The sequence below is a fragment of the Amblyomma mixtum genome, chromosome 3, assembly GCF_055824585.1.
Source record: "Amblyomma mixtum isolate Tamu chromosome 3, ASM5582458v1, whole genome shotgun sequence".
Lineage (NCBI taxonomy): Eukaryota > Metazoa > Arthropoda > Arachnida > Ixodida > Ixodidae > Amblyomma > Amblyomma mixtum.
The window spans coordinates 199,183,525-199,203,379 of NC_143014.1; the positions used below are offsets into that span (position 1 = coordinate 199,183,525).

Genomic DNA, 19,855 nt, shown 5'->3' on the forward strand with positions numbered 1-19,855 from the left:
GTGAAAGAAGGAATCTCGGCTTCTTCGTTAGAATGGAAGAGCTTGGAAGTTTTATTTGGTTAGTGAAACAGCCGAATTGTAAGACACCGAAAATCTTTATTGCAGCGGCAGTTTTCGGTTACACCGGGCGCTTTTTCAGGCCATACTTTGTCCGCGTTGTAATTTGCACAGGGTGCGTTTAGAACGCGCTCTGTACTCTTTCCGAGCAGTCGTATTGTGCAAACACACATCGTCCATGGCACCGAACGACTGCGTCACGTGTGAAGCAGCCAAGAAAAAGCTTTACTCGTGACCGCGAACCCGGACACTGACACGGCAGTAAGTCTTTCTTCTTTGAAATTATTACTGGCTTTTTATTTCCCCAACATCATCCCCGACGAGTGCTTTGGAATGAAATGGGAATAACAAGGAATAACAAAGAGAAACAAATGTAATTCCGCAGAGCGCGCGTGCCCTATAGCTGGCCGAAGAGAGAGAATGCAGGGAGTGCAGCAGATTCGTTGCCGGGCGCCACGAACAAAGCGGTGGCAACAGAAGCGCTCTCCTTCACCGCTGATGATCTCCGCCGCTTCTGCCGGGCCTCGGTTCCCGGAAAGGGGCGCGCATTTCTCTTCGCCGAGACCGGCGGGACTGATTCAAACGCGGTGCCGAATCCTGCAGGCTCGGGAACGTCGTCCTCTCCTCCTCTATCGCTGCCGCGGCGACGACCACGTGAGGAGTCGATGTGTCTTGGCGGCGGCAGCGTTCCGTGGGACCCGCGGCGATCGGACCCTGCGCGTTTACGACCTGCCCCCCCTCCCCAAACCGCCCCTATAGAGATGTTCGGCGGCGGCAAAAGTAATGCGCTCACCCTTGACCGCAACGCTCAGTGCGCGTTTTCTCCCGGGCGTCCAGAGCGGCCCGCGTCATAAAATAAGGCCGCTCTCGGAGCCACTGCAACTACGCTGGCCGCAGAGCGCTCCTGCCGCCGGTAGAGCTGAGGCCGTTGCTCGCTTTCCTTCTGTAGCTTTTATTTATTTCTGCCCCTCCTCCCCTCACCCCCTCTTTCACTACTTTATTTTCCTTCCCTCACGTGCGTGCACATGGGACTATCCTCTCAATCTCTCTCTCTTTCTCCCTCGTGGTCTCTCTCTTCTTTTTTTTTTTTTTTTCAGTTGTTTAGTGGTTGAGGCCCACTCAATTGACCTGTATATTCTACGCGCCGCTGTCAGAACATGACAGCAACACGTGTTCCGGCGCTCGTCGGCGTCGTTCGCCCGGGCTACCTCTACTACCGGGGTATGCGAATTTTAAGGAAGCCAGGCTCGGAAAAAGAAGCACGAGAAATCCCGTTCCTGACGTGTTTATTGACTTAGGCCGGCGAGTGCGCGGCGGTGCTCTCCGTTGCGTGGCAGCAGAAGCCTGGTGCTGGCCACCGGCGGACAAGGAGCGGTGGTGGCTCGTCGTCGTCGTTGTTGGGATTCCAGCCGTCGCCGCTGCCGTGATGGACGAGTGGCCCCGTTTCCTTCCCAGAAAGGAGAAAAAAAAAAAAAGGACGGCAAGGAGGGGGGAGGATACGTTAGAGGAGCTCGCTAGGAAATCGTACCATGCATGGTAGTCCGTTCCCGGAGCTTGCCAGGTTGTATGAAGACCATGTTTTTTTTCGTCGATGCTTTATCCCCTAATGCTTACGCGTACTGCCCATGCACTGCAGACGGTCACCCGAACGTGGTTTTGGACGTGCTAATTCACGAGCCCTGAAAGCTGTCGTGATGCTCACTTTGAATCGGTGTATAACCTCAGACCGCCTGTTTTGTTGTGTAGTCATCCACGTCGTTTCTAGCAGCCGCTGTCGTCTTTATTTGCTTTCGCTGCACGGATCTATTGGCAGGCACAGAAACACGGGACTCTCCAGGAGTTTCCTTCCTCTCAAGGTGTACAGGCGCGGCCATAAGTAAACGGAGCACGCTATTCCGTTCAAAGTGCAACCACGTTTTCTTCATTGGGAATGAAGAAGCGTTGTTTGTCTACAAGAAAGCCCACCCACCTCCTCTGCCAGCATGCGCGTACCACTGCTGGAAATTTCAATTAGGTGACGCGTGAAAAATATTCGAAGACAGTTGCGTGCTCCGTTTACTTTTGTCCGCGCCTGTACATGCTCCATATTTCACGCTGCAGAAACCCTTATAGAGGGTTTGGACCCGGAGCCCTCTATAAGAGCTTTTTAGGCCCTATTTTTAATTTTTTTTTCTCCCCGTATGATGTTGTACAGTACGTTGCCACCGAGCGTAAGTGTGGAAGAGCGCCTCCCTCCCCCACCTCCTTCCAACAAACAACTTTGTAAATTTGATTACAAATATCACACGCGGCTACGCAGGTCCCCAACCGTTTGCCATATTCTCTCCCCTGAAAATCAAAACAATAATGGCGGTAAAAGGGAGGCAGCTTCAGTTCCACGAAGACGTCAGGCGTGCCGGTGTGTGTGTGTGTGGGTATATATATATATATATATATATTTATATATATATATATATATATATCTTGAACGTGTGCACATGGCAGCAGCAGACACACGTCGTGATTTGCGTCAGGTTTGTTCTCCGCTGTAAATCGTGGAGCAGCAACGGCCGGCCCACCCTGCCCACACCCGTGTAAAAAAAGCAGGGGGAGTAGCCCTACGTTTCCTCGTGAAACCGCAGCACGACCGCCGCGGAGGCGGAAGCGTCGACGGAGGAGAGAGGCACAAAATCACAAACGTAAAAGACAAGCAGGGAAGCCTCACTGTAATGACCAAGATATAAACAAAGAGATGCGCGCGCGTGCGGCGCCGCTTCCACATTTCACGTGATTTACGCGGATTTCGGCTCCGCTCGAGGTGCACGACCGCGCGCGTATGACGGCTTAATTGCAGTCACGCCCAGTCCCGTCGCGCGGGACCACATTTAATGTTCGAGGCCGCGCACATGCGGACGCGGCTCTCTGCCGCCGCACTTGCGATCTTCCCCCCCGTACATGGTATTTCACTCGCTGTAATTATCAGCCGAAACGAAGCCGTCGCACTTTGACCACTGGGCTGACAAAATGACCCTTCCCTACACCCTCTGTCACCGCTGGAGGTAAGATGTGCGCGCAGAAAGAAAGAAAGAAAGAAAGAAAGAAAGAAAGAAAGAAAGAAAGAAAGAAAGAAAGAAAGAAAGAAAGAAAGAAAGAAAGGGAAAAAATCGCGGTCAATTGCAGTTCGGCTACATGCACTTGGAGTATGCGTGTATTTGCCGCGCCGATCTGTGGGTCTTTTCACGTTCGTTTCATTAGAGAAACTGATCTTAGCACTCACATACGTCTCGCTCGTAGAGACGCCGAGCGAGATTTTTCATCTCTACTCACAGATGCCCCTGCGTAACCTGAACGCTCAATGTTTCAACTTGGCAGCGTCACGGCAGGCGCTGCAAAAGCCTTGAGCTTGCCCTGGCGTTAACCTATTACCTTGTTTTCACAACGAGTTCTTCGTGGTGTCGCCTGATGTGTCTTCATTTGGCCGTCATGTGGCATAGATAAGCTGTAAAAAGGGAAAGCGTGGCAGGAACCAACGTGATAATTTCTTTTCTATAGTTTAAGCAGCTGGAGCGGAAAGGCACTGTCAGCTTTTTTGTGTGTTGCGCGAAGGATACAATAGTTGCCACAACTTCTGATTATGCGTACGGATAAAGGCTGTACAAAGCGCACTGCCGTTGGGAAATGCTCTGTAGCATGTGGGGTTTAGCGCCTGCTCCTGGGCTGTGAGAGATGCCGTAGTGGAGCGCGGCTTCGAATTAATTTTGACCACCTGTTTTTTTTTTGTTTTTTTTTTAAACATGAACAGACATTGCACTGTACACGGACTTTGTATTTCACCCTCATGAAGACGCGCTCACCGTGCTCTGCAGCAGAGCGCCTTGTGCTTTGTGTCACCGCGGCGCACGGTGACCAACCTAACACAGTGATAGGCAAGGGATGGGGGGCGCACATTTCGCAACTATATCCGGCCGCAACAGAAGGGGACGATATTACATCATAAGCTCGTGCGCACTGACCTGGCTCCCCGTGGCTACCGACACCTCGAGCTGCAGATGGAAAAACATCGGTCTGTTCGCTCGCACACGGCGACGAACATGCATCGGGACAGCAGCGCGCGGTTTTCGCCCCTTTTGTACGTGATGATGACATGACAGGTCCTTTCAAACCGGTGTCGCGTGTCGAATCCCAGCTTGGGGGAAGCACTGAGCAGCAAGCAGGGGTTCGCACCCGCCGTCCCCGTGCCTCCGGTATTTTTCTCCCTTCTGCCCGAACTCTGCACGGGAGCAGAGCAAGAGAGTCCGGACTTGCCCTTTCGTTTCGCTGAAAACTCGGCTTCTTCTCTCTCTTCTCTTTCTTTTCGTTCTATTTTCTGTCCTTCGCACTGCGTCCTGCGGAAAGCGGAAGTGTCGTGCCGGCATCCTTTCTCGAGAGATGCTGGAAACCGATAAGCTGACGCCATTGATGGGCGCTCCCCCGCGGGGGAAAGTGATCGTTAGTTGCCCACCGGAGCGTTCTTTATCTGCCATTCGAGCCGGACATCAATCTGGCGTCCTGGACAGTGAGCGCTTATGAAGACGCAGTCCGGACACCGGGGAAGGGCCTGCCGCCGCCGCCGCCGTCAAAAGGCCGCGGCTGCCACAATGGGAACCACCGCGGCGCCGACTCTGCGCGACGACACCGAACTCAAAGCGTCCCGGCGGGGGGCGAGTAGGCGCTCCCCACTAGTTCAGTGTAACACGCACACACATGCGAGAGCGTCCGCACACGACCAGCGGTCTTGAGTTCCTCTCCACCGCATTGTGAGCGAGCGTCCTTTCTTGAAAAGAAGAAGAAAAGAACGCAAAAATTGCACATAGTAAGTCTTGACCACTGTGTAAAGCTCACTCCCGCAAGCGCCTGGGGGGATCCTTTACGAGCCTGGGGGAACATGGCCTTGAATTTTCGGAAGAGGACAAACGAGTAAACGAAACGATGTAGTGGCACGGGCGCGAAGCGGACGGAGAAACGGTCAGGTAATGAACTGGCGCACGCAGTTCAGTACTTTTGTAGCGCCCTAGGTAGCCCTCTGGGCCGTATTTATGAGGCTGAAGTGGCATCGATCATGTCATGACCGCGTCGGTTGGACTGCAGGGGCTTTGCAGTTTTAAGTCGCGGCTTCGTGCTTGGTGGCACCGACTGTCCGCTGCATTTAAGCCGGATGACGACCTTGCACTGGTCCTTGTGATGCATCGACAGCAACTTTGCGCCGACGTACGTATTTCATGCCCGTTTTAAATTTACCCTGGAGTGTTTACTTAAGTGCGTGTAACGCAGCGTTTACGTTGATCGTCTGCATTGAAAATACGAGCATATTTCAAATTAAAGAGAACATGATTTGGATAATTACCGGACTGTTGAATAGTTTCAACAAGAGCTCACCTTGATTAATTGAAAACCGATGGTCACCGTGTAAAAACTCTCTTTAAGCTACACGAAATAATAGCGTGATGGTAAACGTTTAATTATGTTGCAACATCCTTGATGCTCACCGAAATGCACGGATAGCTCCCATTCGCCGAGCCTAGCTTGGTTCGGCATCTATAATACAAGCTGAAAAACAGCGAATACAGGCAGATGCCCACGCATAGTAACAGTGAGCAAGATAATGTTCTCTAGGCGCCATGAGCATTCCTCTATTCAGTAGAAATCGTTTAAAATTGGTAAAAGGAAGACGACGATACGGTCACAGTTATGGCAATGGCTTTTTGCTCAGTTGAAGCATTCGCATTCCGCGGTAAGAACGATTTGCCTGCACGCAGCTTAGTGCAAACGGTGTCGACCCGGGTTCTGCTAATGCCGGAGTACGCAATCGCCGACTTCTGCCCGGAAGTGGAGTCAGCCGGGCCTACGCGCCGGCGCAGGCCTCGGTCATCCCGTTGGGCGGGCGTCCAGGGGCCGACGGGACGCTTAGGCCGGCCGGAGACTTGGAATAAAAAGCCCCCGGCTTTACCTGGACAGGAGCAGCGCGGGCCCGCAAAGTCAATCAGGCGTTCCCCGGGCAGGTTAGTGCGGCGTGGCCGGAGCGCGTGTGATTGATTTGCAATCAGAGGAGCTCTGATGTGGGCGAAAATGGGCCCGGCATCAGCGTCACATCGAATCACGGGCGCGTCAGAGCAGCAGCGCCTCTATTGGATTACCGCAGTGCCGGCCAGATTAGCGCCTCGGCCGCCGGGCACGTCCGATCCCCCGGAGAGATATCGCAGGTGCCAACCGCCGCTCCTCTTCGCTCGCTTGCGGAGGACAATGGAGGCGCCGGACAAAGGAAGAAGAGCGCGCCATGTTCGCTCGCATGAGGGCCGCTGCACGTGACGCGGCCCTAGGTGTGCATGCGCGCCGGCGGATCGAGCGCTACGCTGGTGCCGCCCTTCCAGCGTTGTGGCCGCCGGTGAACGAGTGTGACCGAAGTTGCGGCGGCGCACGAATCGGTTGCGCATAGGAAAGTTAAGTGTGACGGGCATTCCTTGTTTTTCTTTTTTTTAGGGATGATGGTTTGGGAAGGGGGGGGGGGGGGGGAGAAGCCGCTAGGTAGGCGCGGTCATTTCTATTGTCAGTGCGTTGTTGCTGCGGGCTGTGGAGGTTGCAGCAGCAAAAAAAACTGTGTGTGTGTGTGCGTGCGTGCGTGTGCGTGTGTGTGTGTGTGTGTGTGTGTTTGTGTGTGTGTGTGTGTGTGTGTGTGTGTGTGTGTGTGTGTGTGTGTGTGTGTGTGTGTGTGTGTGTGTGTGTGTGTGTGTGTGTGTGTGTGGAGACAGATCGGGCTACTTGGTAGGTAGGTATCGGTAGACATGATTGTTTCTTTTGACAATTAACAAAGTCTCTAATTTAACGCCCCATGAATAGTAAACGTTTGCCGTATTCTGATGGGGATTTTTTAACGTGATGAGGGCTTATCGGATTAAATCTGTTCCTTTCCACCCCCTCCCCCCCTCCGCCCTCTCCCAGTCTGCCTAGACCCTGGAGGATCGAACATCACATGCTTTGACGTCGGTGCACTGACATGTTCTGTCGTGCACCTCAGACAGCTTTTCGAGGCCGTCCCTATTTTTTCAACTTCCAATTGAGCACAGATGCGCGGAGCTGCTGTAATGCGGACCGGTCGGCGTTCACTGTGAAACAAAAGCGGGCATCATTGCTCGTGACTCGGTCTGCCACTTTCATCGAGCCTGTCCAAATGGCAGTCACCATGGCGACCGGTGCAACTGGCAACGCGTGGCACCATAAGTAAGGGCTGGGCCTCTCGCGCAAAGCGGAAATGGGCCTTCCGCGGAGCGCACCCTTCCGCCGCCATGAGTTCGGCGAGCCCCGTACCGCGTTTTCCTCCGTTCAACTCGCACGCACCAGGCGTGGCGCCGTGGACCCCAGTGGCTCCCGCTGGCAAAGCAGCCGGTTCGGGAGAGAAGCATGTGGCATTTTAGTGTTGTGCCTTGAAGAGTGGGTCAGTGACCAAACGCGAGTTAACTGTATCCCAATGAAATCAATCGAGACTTTTAGAATAGTGTGACCCTATCGGTTAGGGGCAGCCCTCCGGTAATTGTCCTGCGCCTGCGCACTGGCGCTCGCTATTTCCATATATGCCCCTAACCGATAGGGTCACCCTATTCTAAATGTACCTAATAACAACAAATGGGCATGGGCAGGTCATGTAATGGGAAGGCAAGATAACCGATGGTTTCTCAGGGTAACAGAATGTATTTCAAGACAAGACAAGCGTGTCAGGGAGCGGAAGAGAGTTGGGTAGGCGGAGGAGATTAGGAATATGAAGTCTGCGGGGATAAGGCAGCTGCAGAGGGCACAGGACAGGGTTAATTGGAGGGATGTGGGAGGTGCCTTTGTCTTGCAGTGGACGTAGTTAGGCTGATGACGATGACGACCTTGAATCTGTCTGTAATAAAAGAGCCGCTGCGGTTGCTCAGTGGTTACGGTGCTCGGCTGCTGACCCGAAAGACGCGGGTTCTATCCCGGCCGCGGCGGCTGAATTTCTATGGAGGCGAAATGATAGAGGCCCGTGTACTGTGCGATGTCACTGGACGTTAAAGAACCCCAAGTGGTCGAAATTTCCGGAACCCTTCACTACGGTGTCCCTCATAGCCTGAGTCGCTTTGGGACGTTCAAGCCCATGGACCAACCCACACCATTAATAATAAAATGCTAATGGTTGCTAATGGTTGAAAAAGAGATGGCCTTGTTTTACCTCGAATTTTTTTATCCGAGGGCACTTTCAAGCAGGCCGTTGTAGGATGACGTCGACATGAATCGCCGCTCTGGAATGTACTCTGCTTTTGTGCACACCTCGGAAACTTTACCCCTTACCGTTGTCACGATAATATCCCATTTCGCAGTGCGACTGAATTCAGTGGTGCATTCATCATTCACTGACATGTCCAATGCCGGCTTCGTCCCAGTCTCCAACGTTCTTTCTATTGCTTACATGGCAGAGCATGAACTCATACTTCTACAAACATCTGCAAAGACGAGAAGCTCACAGGAGAAACTTAGAGAGAAAAGAAAAATACTTTGGTGGTGGTGGAATCAAGAATCAAGAACGTTCTCTACTGTTCGTCCTGTGTTCTTACGGGGTAATGGCTCCAACGGACGCGTTCCCACTGTGCTCTGGTCTCCCGTTGTGCTCTGTGCGGTGCGGGATGGGCAGTTTTATTTTTACTTCTTTTTTCTTCTGCCAACACTAATTTATGTGCCTGATATCCCGTTCCTCTTATCTCTTCCATTCTCTCCCTTCATCCCTTTCTCCACATGCAGATGTAGCAAACCGGGCACTGCCCTGTTAACGGCCATGTTTTTCCATTATTCTCCACTCTTTACTGATGCGAGTCAATAGAAAGCCATTAGCCCACGGGTCAATTAAATATCGGTTCATTTCTTTCAGCAATAATTTTCTAGAGCTTGTAATGCTCCTGGAACGCTCGACAAAATGTTGATTATTAGTGTTAGAGGTAGGGCGTTTCAGAAATATGTATAAAACATTGACTTGAAGTAATAAAACATTGATGCAACGAGAGAAAAAAAAACGTTACAAGTAGAATTGTGTGTCAAGCTTTGTCCGAAAACGTGGCCTTTCATGACATCAGCATCACGTGGCCTCTGGCTGCCGGCTACCGAAATTGCCTGATTTTAGTCGACGAGAAGGCGTCGAAGCTCGACGGGGCAGAGCGGAATAGTGCCTTCTCTGTTGTAAACCGGTCCTCGCGGCATCATCTTGCGTCGGCGCGCTAAATGGCGGAACATACGGTAAGTGCGCGTGCAGCCCGCAGACGAATGAGATCACTCCTCGCTTCCCGACCCGATTTCCATAAGGTTGCCTCGGCATGCAGGAGCTGCGGAGCGGACGCGAGCTGAAGGGGCCGCGCGCGGGAATCCGAAACCAAACCCACTTTAGAGGAGAGGGTGAGTCCATGGACAAGCGACAGATGGCCGTGGCAGATTGGTCCGGTGCATGCTTTGCGCCAAACTTGGGGCTTCGCTCTGCAGCTGATGAGGCGCGTCGTCGCTCGGCGCGCGCTTCCTCGGGATAGCACCCCCCCCCCCCCCCCCCCCCCGTTCGTCTCTGCTCCGCTCTTCGACTCCTGGGTGTTGCGTTAAAGAAAGGGTGAATTTATGGAACCACGCGTGTCCACTGAGTCGTATAATAAGTTCAGACGCAGCTTCTCTATAGAACGCAAGATGGAGCATTACTTCCTGATCTGCAACTGTCCGTAACGACTTCTACTACCAGTCAACAAAACTGTCGTTAGCCTAACTTAAGCGGAGATTGAGCAAGTGGAGAGCGCCACACGACGTTACGGTGGGTGGGGTTGCAGCAAATATCAGATCTACTAGTCCCTTTCTCAGGCACCGGCTCAGAGAGAAAGACGTGTGGAGGAACAAAAAATGAAGGAAACGGCCTCACGTCGCAAGTACCGGCAGAGTGTATGCAGTATAGCTGTGTAATGTACAGGCCGGAGTGTGCACAGGCTTCGATCAATAAAACGTTTGCCTGTAACAGCAGTACCAGAAAATATAACGGTACTTCCATAAGAGCTTGTTGTGCGAGGTCACTGCTATGCGCACATTCTCCGCCTGCCAGTTACTGGAATCATCTACTAAGCTAAAAAGGGAAAAGAAAGTTCGGATGCACTCCCAACCACCTGCAGGCCTTGAAGGTTCACGAGAGAGAGACTATCTTTTTGCCCCGTAGCTCGAACTAGGTAAGTTATGCTTAGCGAAGGTGCGTTTCTCAAAGGGGAGCAGCACAAGCACATCTGCCTCGAATGCCGCAGCCTTCGACAGATTTTCGCAACGACATTTCGAAAGTCATTCCACACGCCACATGCACGATCCCAGCCGTCTCTGCAGCCCTGTTTATGAGTATCCTTCAGTTTCGTGACAGCCACCTGCAGCATTCTGAAGCCTATCGTATTTCCCCTGGTAGACAGCTTATCATGACCGTTTGTATATAACTCCGCCTTCTACCTTTTTCGGGTTCGGTTCTTCGTCTTTCTTTTCTACTGCCATTCCTTCCCTACATATTTATATTTTTGCCATCGCTTTCTCTCTCTGTGTTTTTTTCTTCTTCCCCGTCGTCCTCTCAGCCGACATGACGTCCCGCGTCTGAGCAGTAGGTATGCACGCCGCTCGGCGCTGCAGCGCTGGGCCTCGTATCTTTCCGACGGTCGGGACCGATTTATGTCGGCGTGTTTTATTCGCCTCTCGCGTCTCCCTCGACTCGGTGCCCGACGACGACGAGCGATGCCATATTTCAGCGGGGCCGTGCTCTGCGGCGCAGCTATCAAATGTCACCGGGGCTTAAAAACTTCCCCACCAGCGCCGGCTCGACACGCGGGACTCGCTGCTTCCCCCCCCTCAATCCCACCCCTCTTGCCCCTTTCTCTGAGAGGGTCGCAGACTGCGCGGGGGAGGGGGGAGGAGACGGGATCTGGGCGGGCTTGCAGCAGCTGGTAACTCAATGCCGCGCGTGCTGAAGCTGGCGGCTACCCCCCCTCCCCCCCGTCCCTCTGTCCTCCCACGCGTCTCTTTGATCTTCTTGCGTAGAGCGAGCGAGTCCGAATCGCGATCGAACATGTATCGGCGCCGGCGACTTTGCAAGTCCAGAGAAGCTAACTCGCTACGAGGCTCCCTTCCTGCGTCCCTGTGTTTGTGGACTGGGGCCGCTTCTTGCTGCGAACGGCTCTCGGAAGTTGATTTTTTTTTCAATCGATCTTTTTTTCTTCTTTTCCTCCGTACGTATTCCCGAACTGAGCCAATGCCGGCACCCGCCGTGGAACAACATTTTTTTTTTTTTTAGAAACGTTGCTTGGCAGAGATCTTCTTTCAAACCTTGCTTCGAATGCCGCATCTTTCATCGGAGCCGCGGCTAAGCCGTATTTCAGGTTACTATAGCGGCTTTCCCGCTGCATATGTAGAGGACGTCACGACGCCAAACGCAGGTTGTCTAATATGCTGCTACTCTCCCGTATCATTTCACTGCGGCGCGTGTGCCGGTACTCGCCTTCCTGTCTGAGAATAAAAAATAAAAGAAAAACAGACGTCAATGGTAAGGGGGGAGGGGGGTACCGCCGCATAAAAAAAAAAGTGTGATGCAGGTGACAGCCAGAACAAGCAGCGCAGCGAATCAGACACCAACCTTTGCCCTCCTCTCCATCTCTCACCCCCATCACCAATAGCTCCGAAGCCATCTGCAGATTGCTCGGGGCGCGGCACAACCTCGCCTCGCCGCCCTAAACGGCCGTGCGCGGCTTGGCGCGGCCCCCCTTCTTAACCTTTCCACCGCCTCCTCACTCAGTTTTTGCGGCAAAAAAGAAAGCGGGCTTCCGGCAGGCGGCCGATCGGCGCGCGAACCCTGCGGTTGTTGCGGTCGCGACCGGGGCCGTCTAATTGTCGGTCGGCCGAAGCCGCTCGGGACGAATCGCTCCTCTCGGCGACGCTTCTCACGTACAGCCTCCCTGGTGGCCGCCGCCGCTCGAGTCGTCGTCGCCGTCAGTGATCCTGTCGGCGCTCGACACTCGGCAGGAGCCTCACGTCGCGCGCCGCTGTCCGATCCAGTTAGTGGCTTCAAGTTTCGACAGATGGGCCGCCTCGCTGTTTCTCGCTCTACAGTTTAGCTTTTGTCTCCTTTTTATTTCTTGAGGAACGACTCTGTCCATCGGCTCGACCTTCTTGGCTTGCCGCGTCGGCCGCCTCCGGTCACTGGCTATTTTTTGTTGGAACGTCCTAGTAGCTCTTGTGCTGCGCTTCTCCGGGCGGCAGTTTCTTTAAAGCACACTCGACGAGCAGCTGAGCGTGGTGCTCATTACGTGCGAGTAGTTCGCCTGGAAACGTACGACGCGAACGTGCCTCCGTGTCTGCTTCCTCCCCATCCCGGACAAACACTCACGCGCGGCCACCAAGTTCCTCTTGCCCTGCGGCGCCACTGCTTTCTCCAGTTGCGGCGTTTTGCTTTGCCCGTTCGCTCTTCGCATCGTTGGCACGTTTACTCGGTGCAGCGTTTCTTTTTACTGCCGGTAGCACCTTGGAATTTCAAAAGAGGCGCAAACAGAGAATGGCGAAAACCAACCTGAAAGCCAGCCATAGCGACTGCGTAAACGGACACCTCGGACAGCATTGCGTATCGGCATTTTCATGCGCTTTCACTAACCAATGAAGCTGTGCGGGCCAGTTGCGGACTTCAAGGTTGAACACAGCACAGAAGCCTTCTCGGCTTCGACATTGGGTGACTAAATATTTTTCATTCTTGCGGTTTTCTGCGCGTAGGCGACGGGTGTGGAATCAGGTTCGCGATTCCCCTGCAATATTTTCAATTATGCTAGCCTTGTAGCCAGTTATGCACCGATGTTGAATTAAGTATTATCATCGTGTGGTACTGGTGAATGCTATCATGATCTACCTACAGCTGATTTAAATGGCAATGATATGGCTCTCAACAAGGGCGTGACTGACTACGTAATGTCCCTCATTCTTAGAAAACAATCCTGAAACTCGCGCGAAATGCACGTAGATAAAATATTAATGTATAGTCACACTCAACAAACGTCGTTCAGGTTTATGCACCCTGACAGCATTCGCGAGTTCACAATCGCTGCACAGCGTGTTCGACGTATAGCTTTTCAGTCCAACAGGATATATATATATATATATATATATATATATATATATATATATATATATATATATATATACAGGGTGTCCCAGCTAAATGTAACCAAGCTTTTAGAAAACACGGGGTGTCCTAGCCGTGTGAAACCAAATGAGGGTTGTTTAGAGTCGCGTGACCTAGTCTGCAGTATTTTTTTCGTTCTTCAAGGTTGAATAATTAGTGAAGCTTAATTAACTAACTTTTTAATTATTGACTTGAGGAACAAAGTGTCAATCGAAAAGTTGTAGATCGCTTTGAGAAACAGCTTACTGAGACATTTGCAGTAAAGTAAGACTTACGTATAGTAGTTTTTTTTCCGGCCTTTAACCATAACCCGCACAATAAGAAAAAGCTTCCACATGACGACTGTGCCACTTCAACGTCCCAAGACGCGCCTTAAAGAATCAAATCCATTTTTTCTGAAGTCCTCTCCTCGATGAGACTTTGGGTGCACATCGGGGCAGAGAAGTGAGCGAGCAGCTGGTCACGTGACAACTTTCTTCTAAGGCAATAAATGAAGCTACGTAAATCGTAACTTGACGGAAATAGCACTACTAGCGGTTTTTTGAGGTGATCTAAAACTTTTGCATTGACACTTTCTTCCTGAAGTGAATAATTAAAAAGTTAGCTAATTAAACTTAACTAATTAATTAACTTTGAAGAGCGAAAAAAATACTCAAGACTAGGCCATGCGACTATGAACAACTCTGAGTTGGTTTTACTGGACTAGGACACTTAGCATTTTTTAAAAGTTTGGTTACATTTAGCTGGGACACCCTGTATATATATATATATATATATATATATATATATATATGACCAACTGATTACGCAATTATCACATTGCCATGTGTTCCTTAGCAAGGACATTGAAACGGATAACTCATTTTACTCTGAAGAGTTGTCTGCCAACGAGGACTGAGTAAACATTTGAACATAGCTGAACCTCGAAACGCACACAGGAAGGTAAATTAACCTGACGGTGCCGCCTGACATGTTGCTGAAGCTCGCTAACAATCACACGTGCTTATTCTGTTGGGGTGACAATTACAACTGGCTCCGGGCTACGGCCTTCACCGTGTCCAAAAAGGAAAGTGTCGCGTGCGTTTGCAGCTGAATGTAGGTATTCAGTACACATAGGACGTACCCCCCCCCCCCCTCCCTCCCTCCCTCCCTCCCTATCCGGGCACATCAACACGCACTACTGCACAAGCCCTCCCGGTTCACTTCAGCGCCTTTCTCACTCTAGCCCAGCAGCACAACAAAAGATCCCGATCACATACTCTATAGTATGTGATCGCCACGTTCGTATTTACGAGTGTGCCTTGAGAAATATTCCAGCAGCTATCAGTAGCGTGACATAGAGCAAGATAAATTTCGCGGAATCATGACGTAGACCAGTTTTGTTGTTGTGTTGCCTTGGAAAGCCCGTCTGCTAGCTGCATGAAACCTTGATTACCTTCGCGAAGGATCAATCGTATTATTCGCGCTGAGTATTATTGATCCGGACTTCACCGCGGCACCTGCGCATACTACTGCTGAAGCATTGTGCCGAAGAATGGCTTTTATTAGCTGCTTTGTTTGCTTGCCTCCATTTTCGCAAGACCGCATTCGCGCATAAGTTGGGGGGCGCATTCGGACGTTGCGTGCCGAATCGGCCGAAGGCGCAGCTCGTGCGGCGTGGTGCAACAGTGTTACGTAACACATTGTTGCGGCCGCTTTGATTTATTCGCGTATACCTTGGGCAAACGGCTAAAGGAGGTTGGCATCGGGCGTGATTTACCGCCACCGCGTACGTGCGTTGCTCCGTTTTATTAAGTCATAAATTTAGCTCGGCGTGTGCCCTCTCGCTAGGCGCCCGTGCATATTATACAACTTGGCAAAGTGGCTGCCCCGAGGCTGCTTTCTCTGCCGGAGTCCCCGACTCCTGACGGTATACTGAGATGTGTGTGTATTCTTGCGAAGCCCATGAAAGCCCGAGGAAGAGTGTAGACAGCGGGGTGTTGGAATTGTGGGGTTGTTGCGCTGCAAATCCTTGCGTTATTGATACGGATCTACGTTCCATATGATACGTTTGCAGCTTGCTGCTTTTCGTTGCACTAATGGCTTACTGAAATGCACAAGAGTGGATATATTTATATTCGCTCAACAGCGAAGCGATGGGGACGAAAGAATTGGCGTGAAATCACCCTTCGAGGCAAAAATTTATATCAATTTTCGTACGAGTCTGTGTTAGCGACATAGAACACGGCGAAATCGTCTTAGGCACTGAAAGCGCTGAACGGATTGCATCTTTTTCGTATTTTTTTTTCCTCCGAAAACAGATGCGCGCTCATTTCGCGGTTGACACACACGCCGCGCGCTGAGTCATTGGTCGCCGATCGCCAAGGCCGTGTGGATGCCAGAAAACGGGGGCGGCAGCCCACCCCACCACAGATTGCCTTTATACAGGTGCTACTAGAAGCACAGAGCTGCAGGTCGAGATGAGGAACGCTCAGTCAGCGCGCGCAATCGTCCCCGTCTGCGCGAGATCAACCTCCGCTCCTCAACCTTCGCCGTGCGCGGTCCCTCACTCGGCGGCCGAGGGCGAGGAAGTCATCCCAGCAGGTCGGACTCGCGATCTCGTCAGAGCAACGATGGTGCTGGGCTATTTTCATAAGCGCGCAGCCGGGTATTGACACTCGAGATATCTGCGCGCGAGGCGGATATATGGGCGCGCCGAGAGGACTGCGATGTTTATACGGGTGCCGCGCGAAAGGAGAAAATAAGAAAAGGAAAAAAAAAAAGCAAGACGTAGCGGAGCAGAAGGCAGCTCCGTCCACGGCGCCCATGCGGCAACAGCGGCGGCGACGTTCGTGGCGGGGGCGACATGTACGCGGGCGCGAGTCCTTTTTCGAGTCTATATTTAGGGGGATCGCCGGGCCACAGATCGCAGGACGTCCCACAGTCGCCATCGGCGGCGGTCCCATGGTGGCGGCCTCCTTCGGTGGCGCGACTTTTGCCAATTTCGAGGCCCCCGAAGAAGCCAGCCCTCCTCCCATTCTCCCTTCCCCTTCCTCCAGTGCTCCCACAGACCCGAGAGGAGCGGGCGCGTAGCCGGGACCCAACACGTCGGATTCCAGTCGGGCCCGCATTTCTCAGGGCGCGTAATAAACGACCGCCGGCGCCCCGTCTCGTGTTATCCGCGGATAAGACAGGGCTCGACGAGTGAGGGCCGCCCCCCTCCCAAGAAGCGCGCGAAGCGCGGCGTTGAAAAAAAAAAAAAAAAGAGGAGGAAAAGAACGGCGGAGGAACGAAGTTGAAGAATGGCCGAAATTAATAGACAATAAAACGGCGAAAGCCATTGAAAACTGCGGCAGTCGCTGCGCGAAAGTTTCCGGCCGAAGAAAAAAAAGGGGTGTGCATGAAGATCGCCCACGATGTTTCCCCCTATCGCGCAACTGTGTACGCGCGGAGATCTTGTCACGCGCAGCGGACAGCTCGCGGCTCGGTGATTAGCTCGTAAATTGGGCGAGACCTCGCGGGCGACCTCTCGTGTTTATCTCGGCATGCTAATCAAAGCGGATAGGTCGAGTGACACTCGAAAGCATCGACGCGAGGGAAAACACGAGCGGCTCAAAGCGAACGTGATCGCCTCTATTACTATGTATCTGCAGCTCGACCAGCTTTATCTCCGCGCGTGTTTGGCTGAACCCTTTCGTGCTGCCTGCAGCGCGGGGCGTCTGCGTCGTTCGCTTGTGCTGCTGGGTGGGAGGAATCGTGAGCCGCGAGGCTGGGGCATCGCTTCTACTGGACTTAATTTTTTCAGAAGGCGGCGTCCCTTACAGCCGTGCTTGAAATGGCATGCGCTCTGTATTGACACCCTGGCGCGCCAAAAATCCACGGAATTAGGGAGTAATGAGGGTAAACCCTGAGGCTTCCCTTAATTCCCCAGTGGTGCAATGGTGGCCTGTTCATGAAATGTTGGTTTCAACGACAGCAACGGTATACCTGTTTTCATTTTATGACCCAATCTACATCAGTCTGCGGCCAAACGGCTTTCTTGGCTCTTTTTTTTTTCTTTATTGACGAAGTCATTTATTCTGGTATGGTGTCATAATGGAAGAGAACTGAAGTCACTTACCAAGGCAAAAAAAGGATGGAATTGACGTTTTGGAGCCCATAACGGGCTTCTTGATCACAGCGAAACGGACAAGCAGTAGCCATCTGTTTAAACGTAAAATATAGCATTTAATGAGGAAATTCTCTAGACGACTGAAAGAGCATCATCGTGACGTCATGCAGTGTAATGAAGCATCAGACGCTCTAGCCAAGCATGCTCATCCGCACAGACAGTGACTGCATCGCCTATAGAACGTGGCATAAGGGAATCAATTTTACAACGCTCCTTCTTTACTTGTCGCTGCTAATCCTAATGACGGCCCACACTATCATTAGCGCTGGTATTAACATGTCAGCCGCATACGCACGCACACTGCGTTTTATCTTCTGCGTTGGCGGCTACTGCTTGTGCGTTCCTTTAAGAACTGTAGGAATCCGTACCGACCCCTAAACGTCTAATTTTTTATTATTTAATCGGTAAAAATCTGAAATTCTCCTTTTCCACGTATCTTTCTTCTCCGGCTGAAAAGTACCCCTTTCATTTCATATTTTCTTTGGAGAGGTAGAATGCATGCGGTCTGCGTTCTTAGTTGTGCGGTAGATGGGGACTGCGTGAATGGAGGCAGTATGCGTTTCGCCTGAGCATGAATGCGTACCTGTAGCTGTGCTGCCCAAGAACAAGCATCCATTCGGTTCGTTATGCTAAACCTTATCAGCTCGCGCGTGTTTCTCATGGTACAGTTTGTGTGTGTGCTGCGTGGGTATGTTCGGGCGAACGCCACAACTCACTGACGAGCGGAACTGCTTGATATGCATTGGCGATTATACTGTCGCTGTTCGTACTCTCTACTCACGGCAGTTTCCTTGCAATCATTCTTCTTTCTCCAGGAGTGCTCGTGCAATGGACGGTCACCGCCCGTCAGGTGGCCGCCGGTGACGTGAGGCGAGGCTGACGCGAGCGAACGGGACAGCGATGGCGTCGTCGGCGCCGCAGCGGTGGCCACTGCGGCTTCTCTCACTCTGCGCCTGGGCCCTGCTGCTGCCAGCCCGGCCGGCCCTGGCCTTCGACTGGGGTAAGCGTGCCGGCGCTAAGCCGAGGCCGACTGCGCGCGCGCGCGCCCCGCGGGAGGCCAGTGGGAGGAACATGCGAGCGCACGATGCCGCGCATGTTTCTCCACGGCTTTCCCGCGCGCTTTTCGCGGATTCCTTTCCAGATCTCACTGCGGCCTGTCTTCGCTTTTCTTGACGGGTGATATACAGGTGCAAACAATGTTAAAGGGAACAGTTATTTCGCGCTATATAACGAAATCTGTTTTTACTTCTGCATCAGAGTGGACAAAGTTTTGACGGGGTCATTCATTCAGGGGAAAGCTTGTCAGAAAACGAAAAGTGCGACAGGTATGTTTCTCGTCCATGCTTTGGGAGTAATCGTGCGTTGCGTGCTAATACAGCGTTGCCTTTCGTAACGTTTGTACGTGTACAGCCTCTGCCAAAAGTGTAGAGCATGGGAGGGGGCTCGGATAATGAGGGTCAGGGGACGAAAACAGTGACAAGCAACTTTTAATCGTAACAACGAAGAAAGAACACGCACCATAACAATAAAAGGGCATCTACGAGCGCTGACTTCAAGCTGCAAATTAATTGACGACCGAAAACAATATGCGCTTATACACACTCCTACTCTTGCTCTCAACGAGGTCACACTGAGCTGGGCCACTTGACTGGACGCTGTCCACAAAAGCCACCTCATGATCATGCAGATTAATCGAAGCTTGTACACAGAAATTACACTAATTTTCTTCATGTGATATACTTTGATCAGTGTATATATGGACGGTCTGATCTTCGTTTCTGTACACTGCTGGCGCCTGTGTGTGCGCGTGTGTTTTTCGCGTTTGTTTCCGAGAGGTAGCAATAAGCCCAACTTTTGTGTCACATCGACCAGCTTTGTTCTGCTGCGTACGACCAAATTCCTGGTAAGTCGCCGCTATTCCAAAAAAATCAACAGCTCGTGGCGCTGTTGCTTTGTTAGGTGGTGCTATGGAGACGCTTTTGACAGGCTCACCTGATATGTTAGCTGCACAGGGCAAACATTGGCGGCACAAACGACAGCACGTTTGATTCGTCACGCAGCGTAATTCTCAGCTAGAAGCCAGGGCGCCTGTCGCCTGTGTGGATTTCTTTGGCGCAGGCCCGAAGAGCCACATGAATTTTCGCATATAGTCGATAGGAAGCCCCCTGTGTGTGTGGGCACAGTGATGGTTCCTTATTTTTTTTTCTGAGACTTGGTTATTTGTAGCGGAGGCTGACCTTCTGCGCGTTCGTTCTCGCAACTTGAAGCCGACCCGACTCGTCAGCGGCGGAAAAGTGCGCAACGCCGGCCGTCTCGGAGCATTGCGCGCGGGTGTACGATTTCATCCTTGGGTGGGGGCGCTAGCACGCTCCGCTGCGCGGGAGCAGCCGCGCAGTCTTCATGCGTCTTAGTCACGGCGGAGATTACAACAATATGCATGCGACTCGGGCCGGCTCCGGAAACTT

The 19,855-nt window shown here is 52.1% G+C and overlaps 1 protein-coding gene and 1 long non-coding RNA gene across 7 annotated transcripts in view; one reads left to right on the plus strand and one right to left on the minus strand.

Moving 5' to 3' along the window:
- Ddr (discoidin domain-containing receptor 2) overlaps positions 1 to 19,855 on the plus strand; it is a 608,941-nt gene that overhangs the window by 470,864 nt on the left and 118,222 nt on the right. For all 6 annotated transcript variants that reach the window (XM_089582433.1, XM_089582432.1, XM_089582436.1 and 3 more), the window contains one exon: positions 18,206 to 18,390. In XM_089582433.1, coding sequence (XP_089438559.1) covers positions 18,291 to 18,390 — 100 coding nt within the window. In that variant the 5' untranslated portion in view covers positions 18,206 to 18,290. The remainder of the gene's footprint in view (positions 1 to 18,205; positions 18,391 to 19,855) is intronic.
- On the minus strand, positions 1,340 to 18,407 carry LOC149353261 (uncharacterized). Its single transcript, XR_016290948.1, has 4 exons — positions 18,172 to 18,407; positions 17,340 to 17,422; positions 3,463 to 3,535; positions 1,340 to 1,475 (listed from the first exon to the last, which is right to left on the minus strand). It is a non-coding gene; the product is annotated as an uncharacterized LOC149353261 (long non-coding RNA).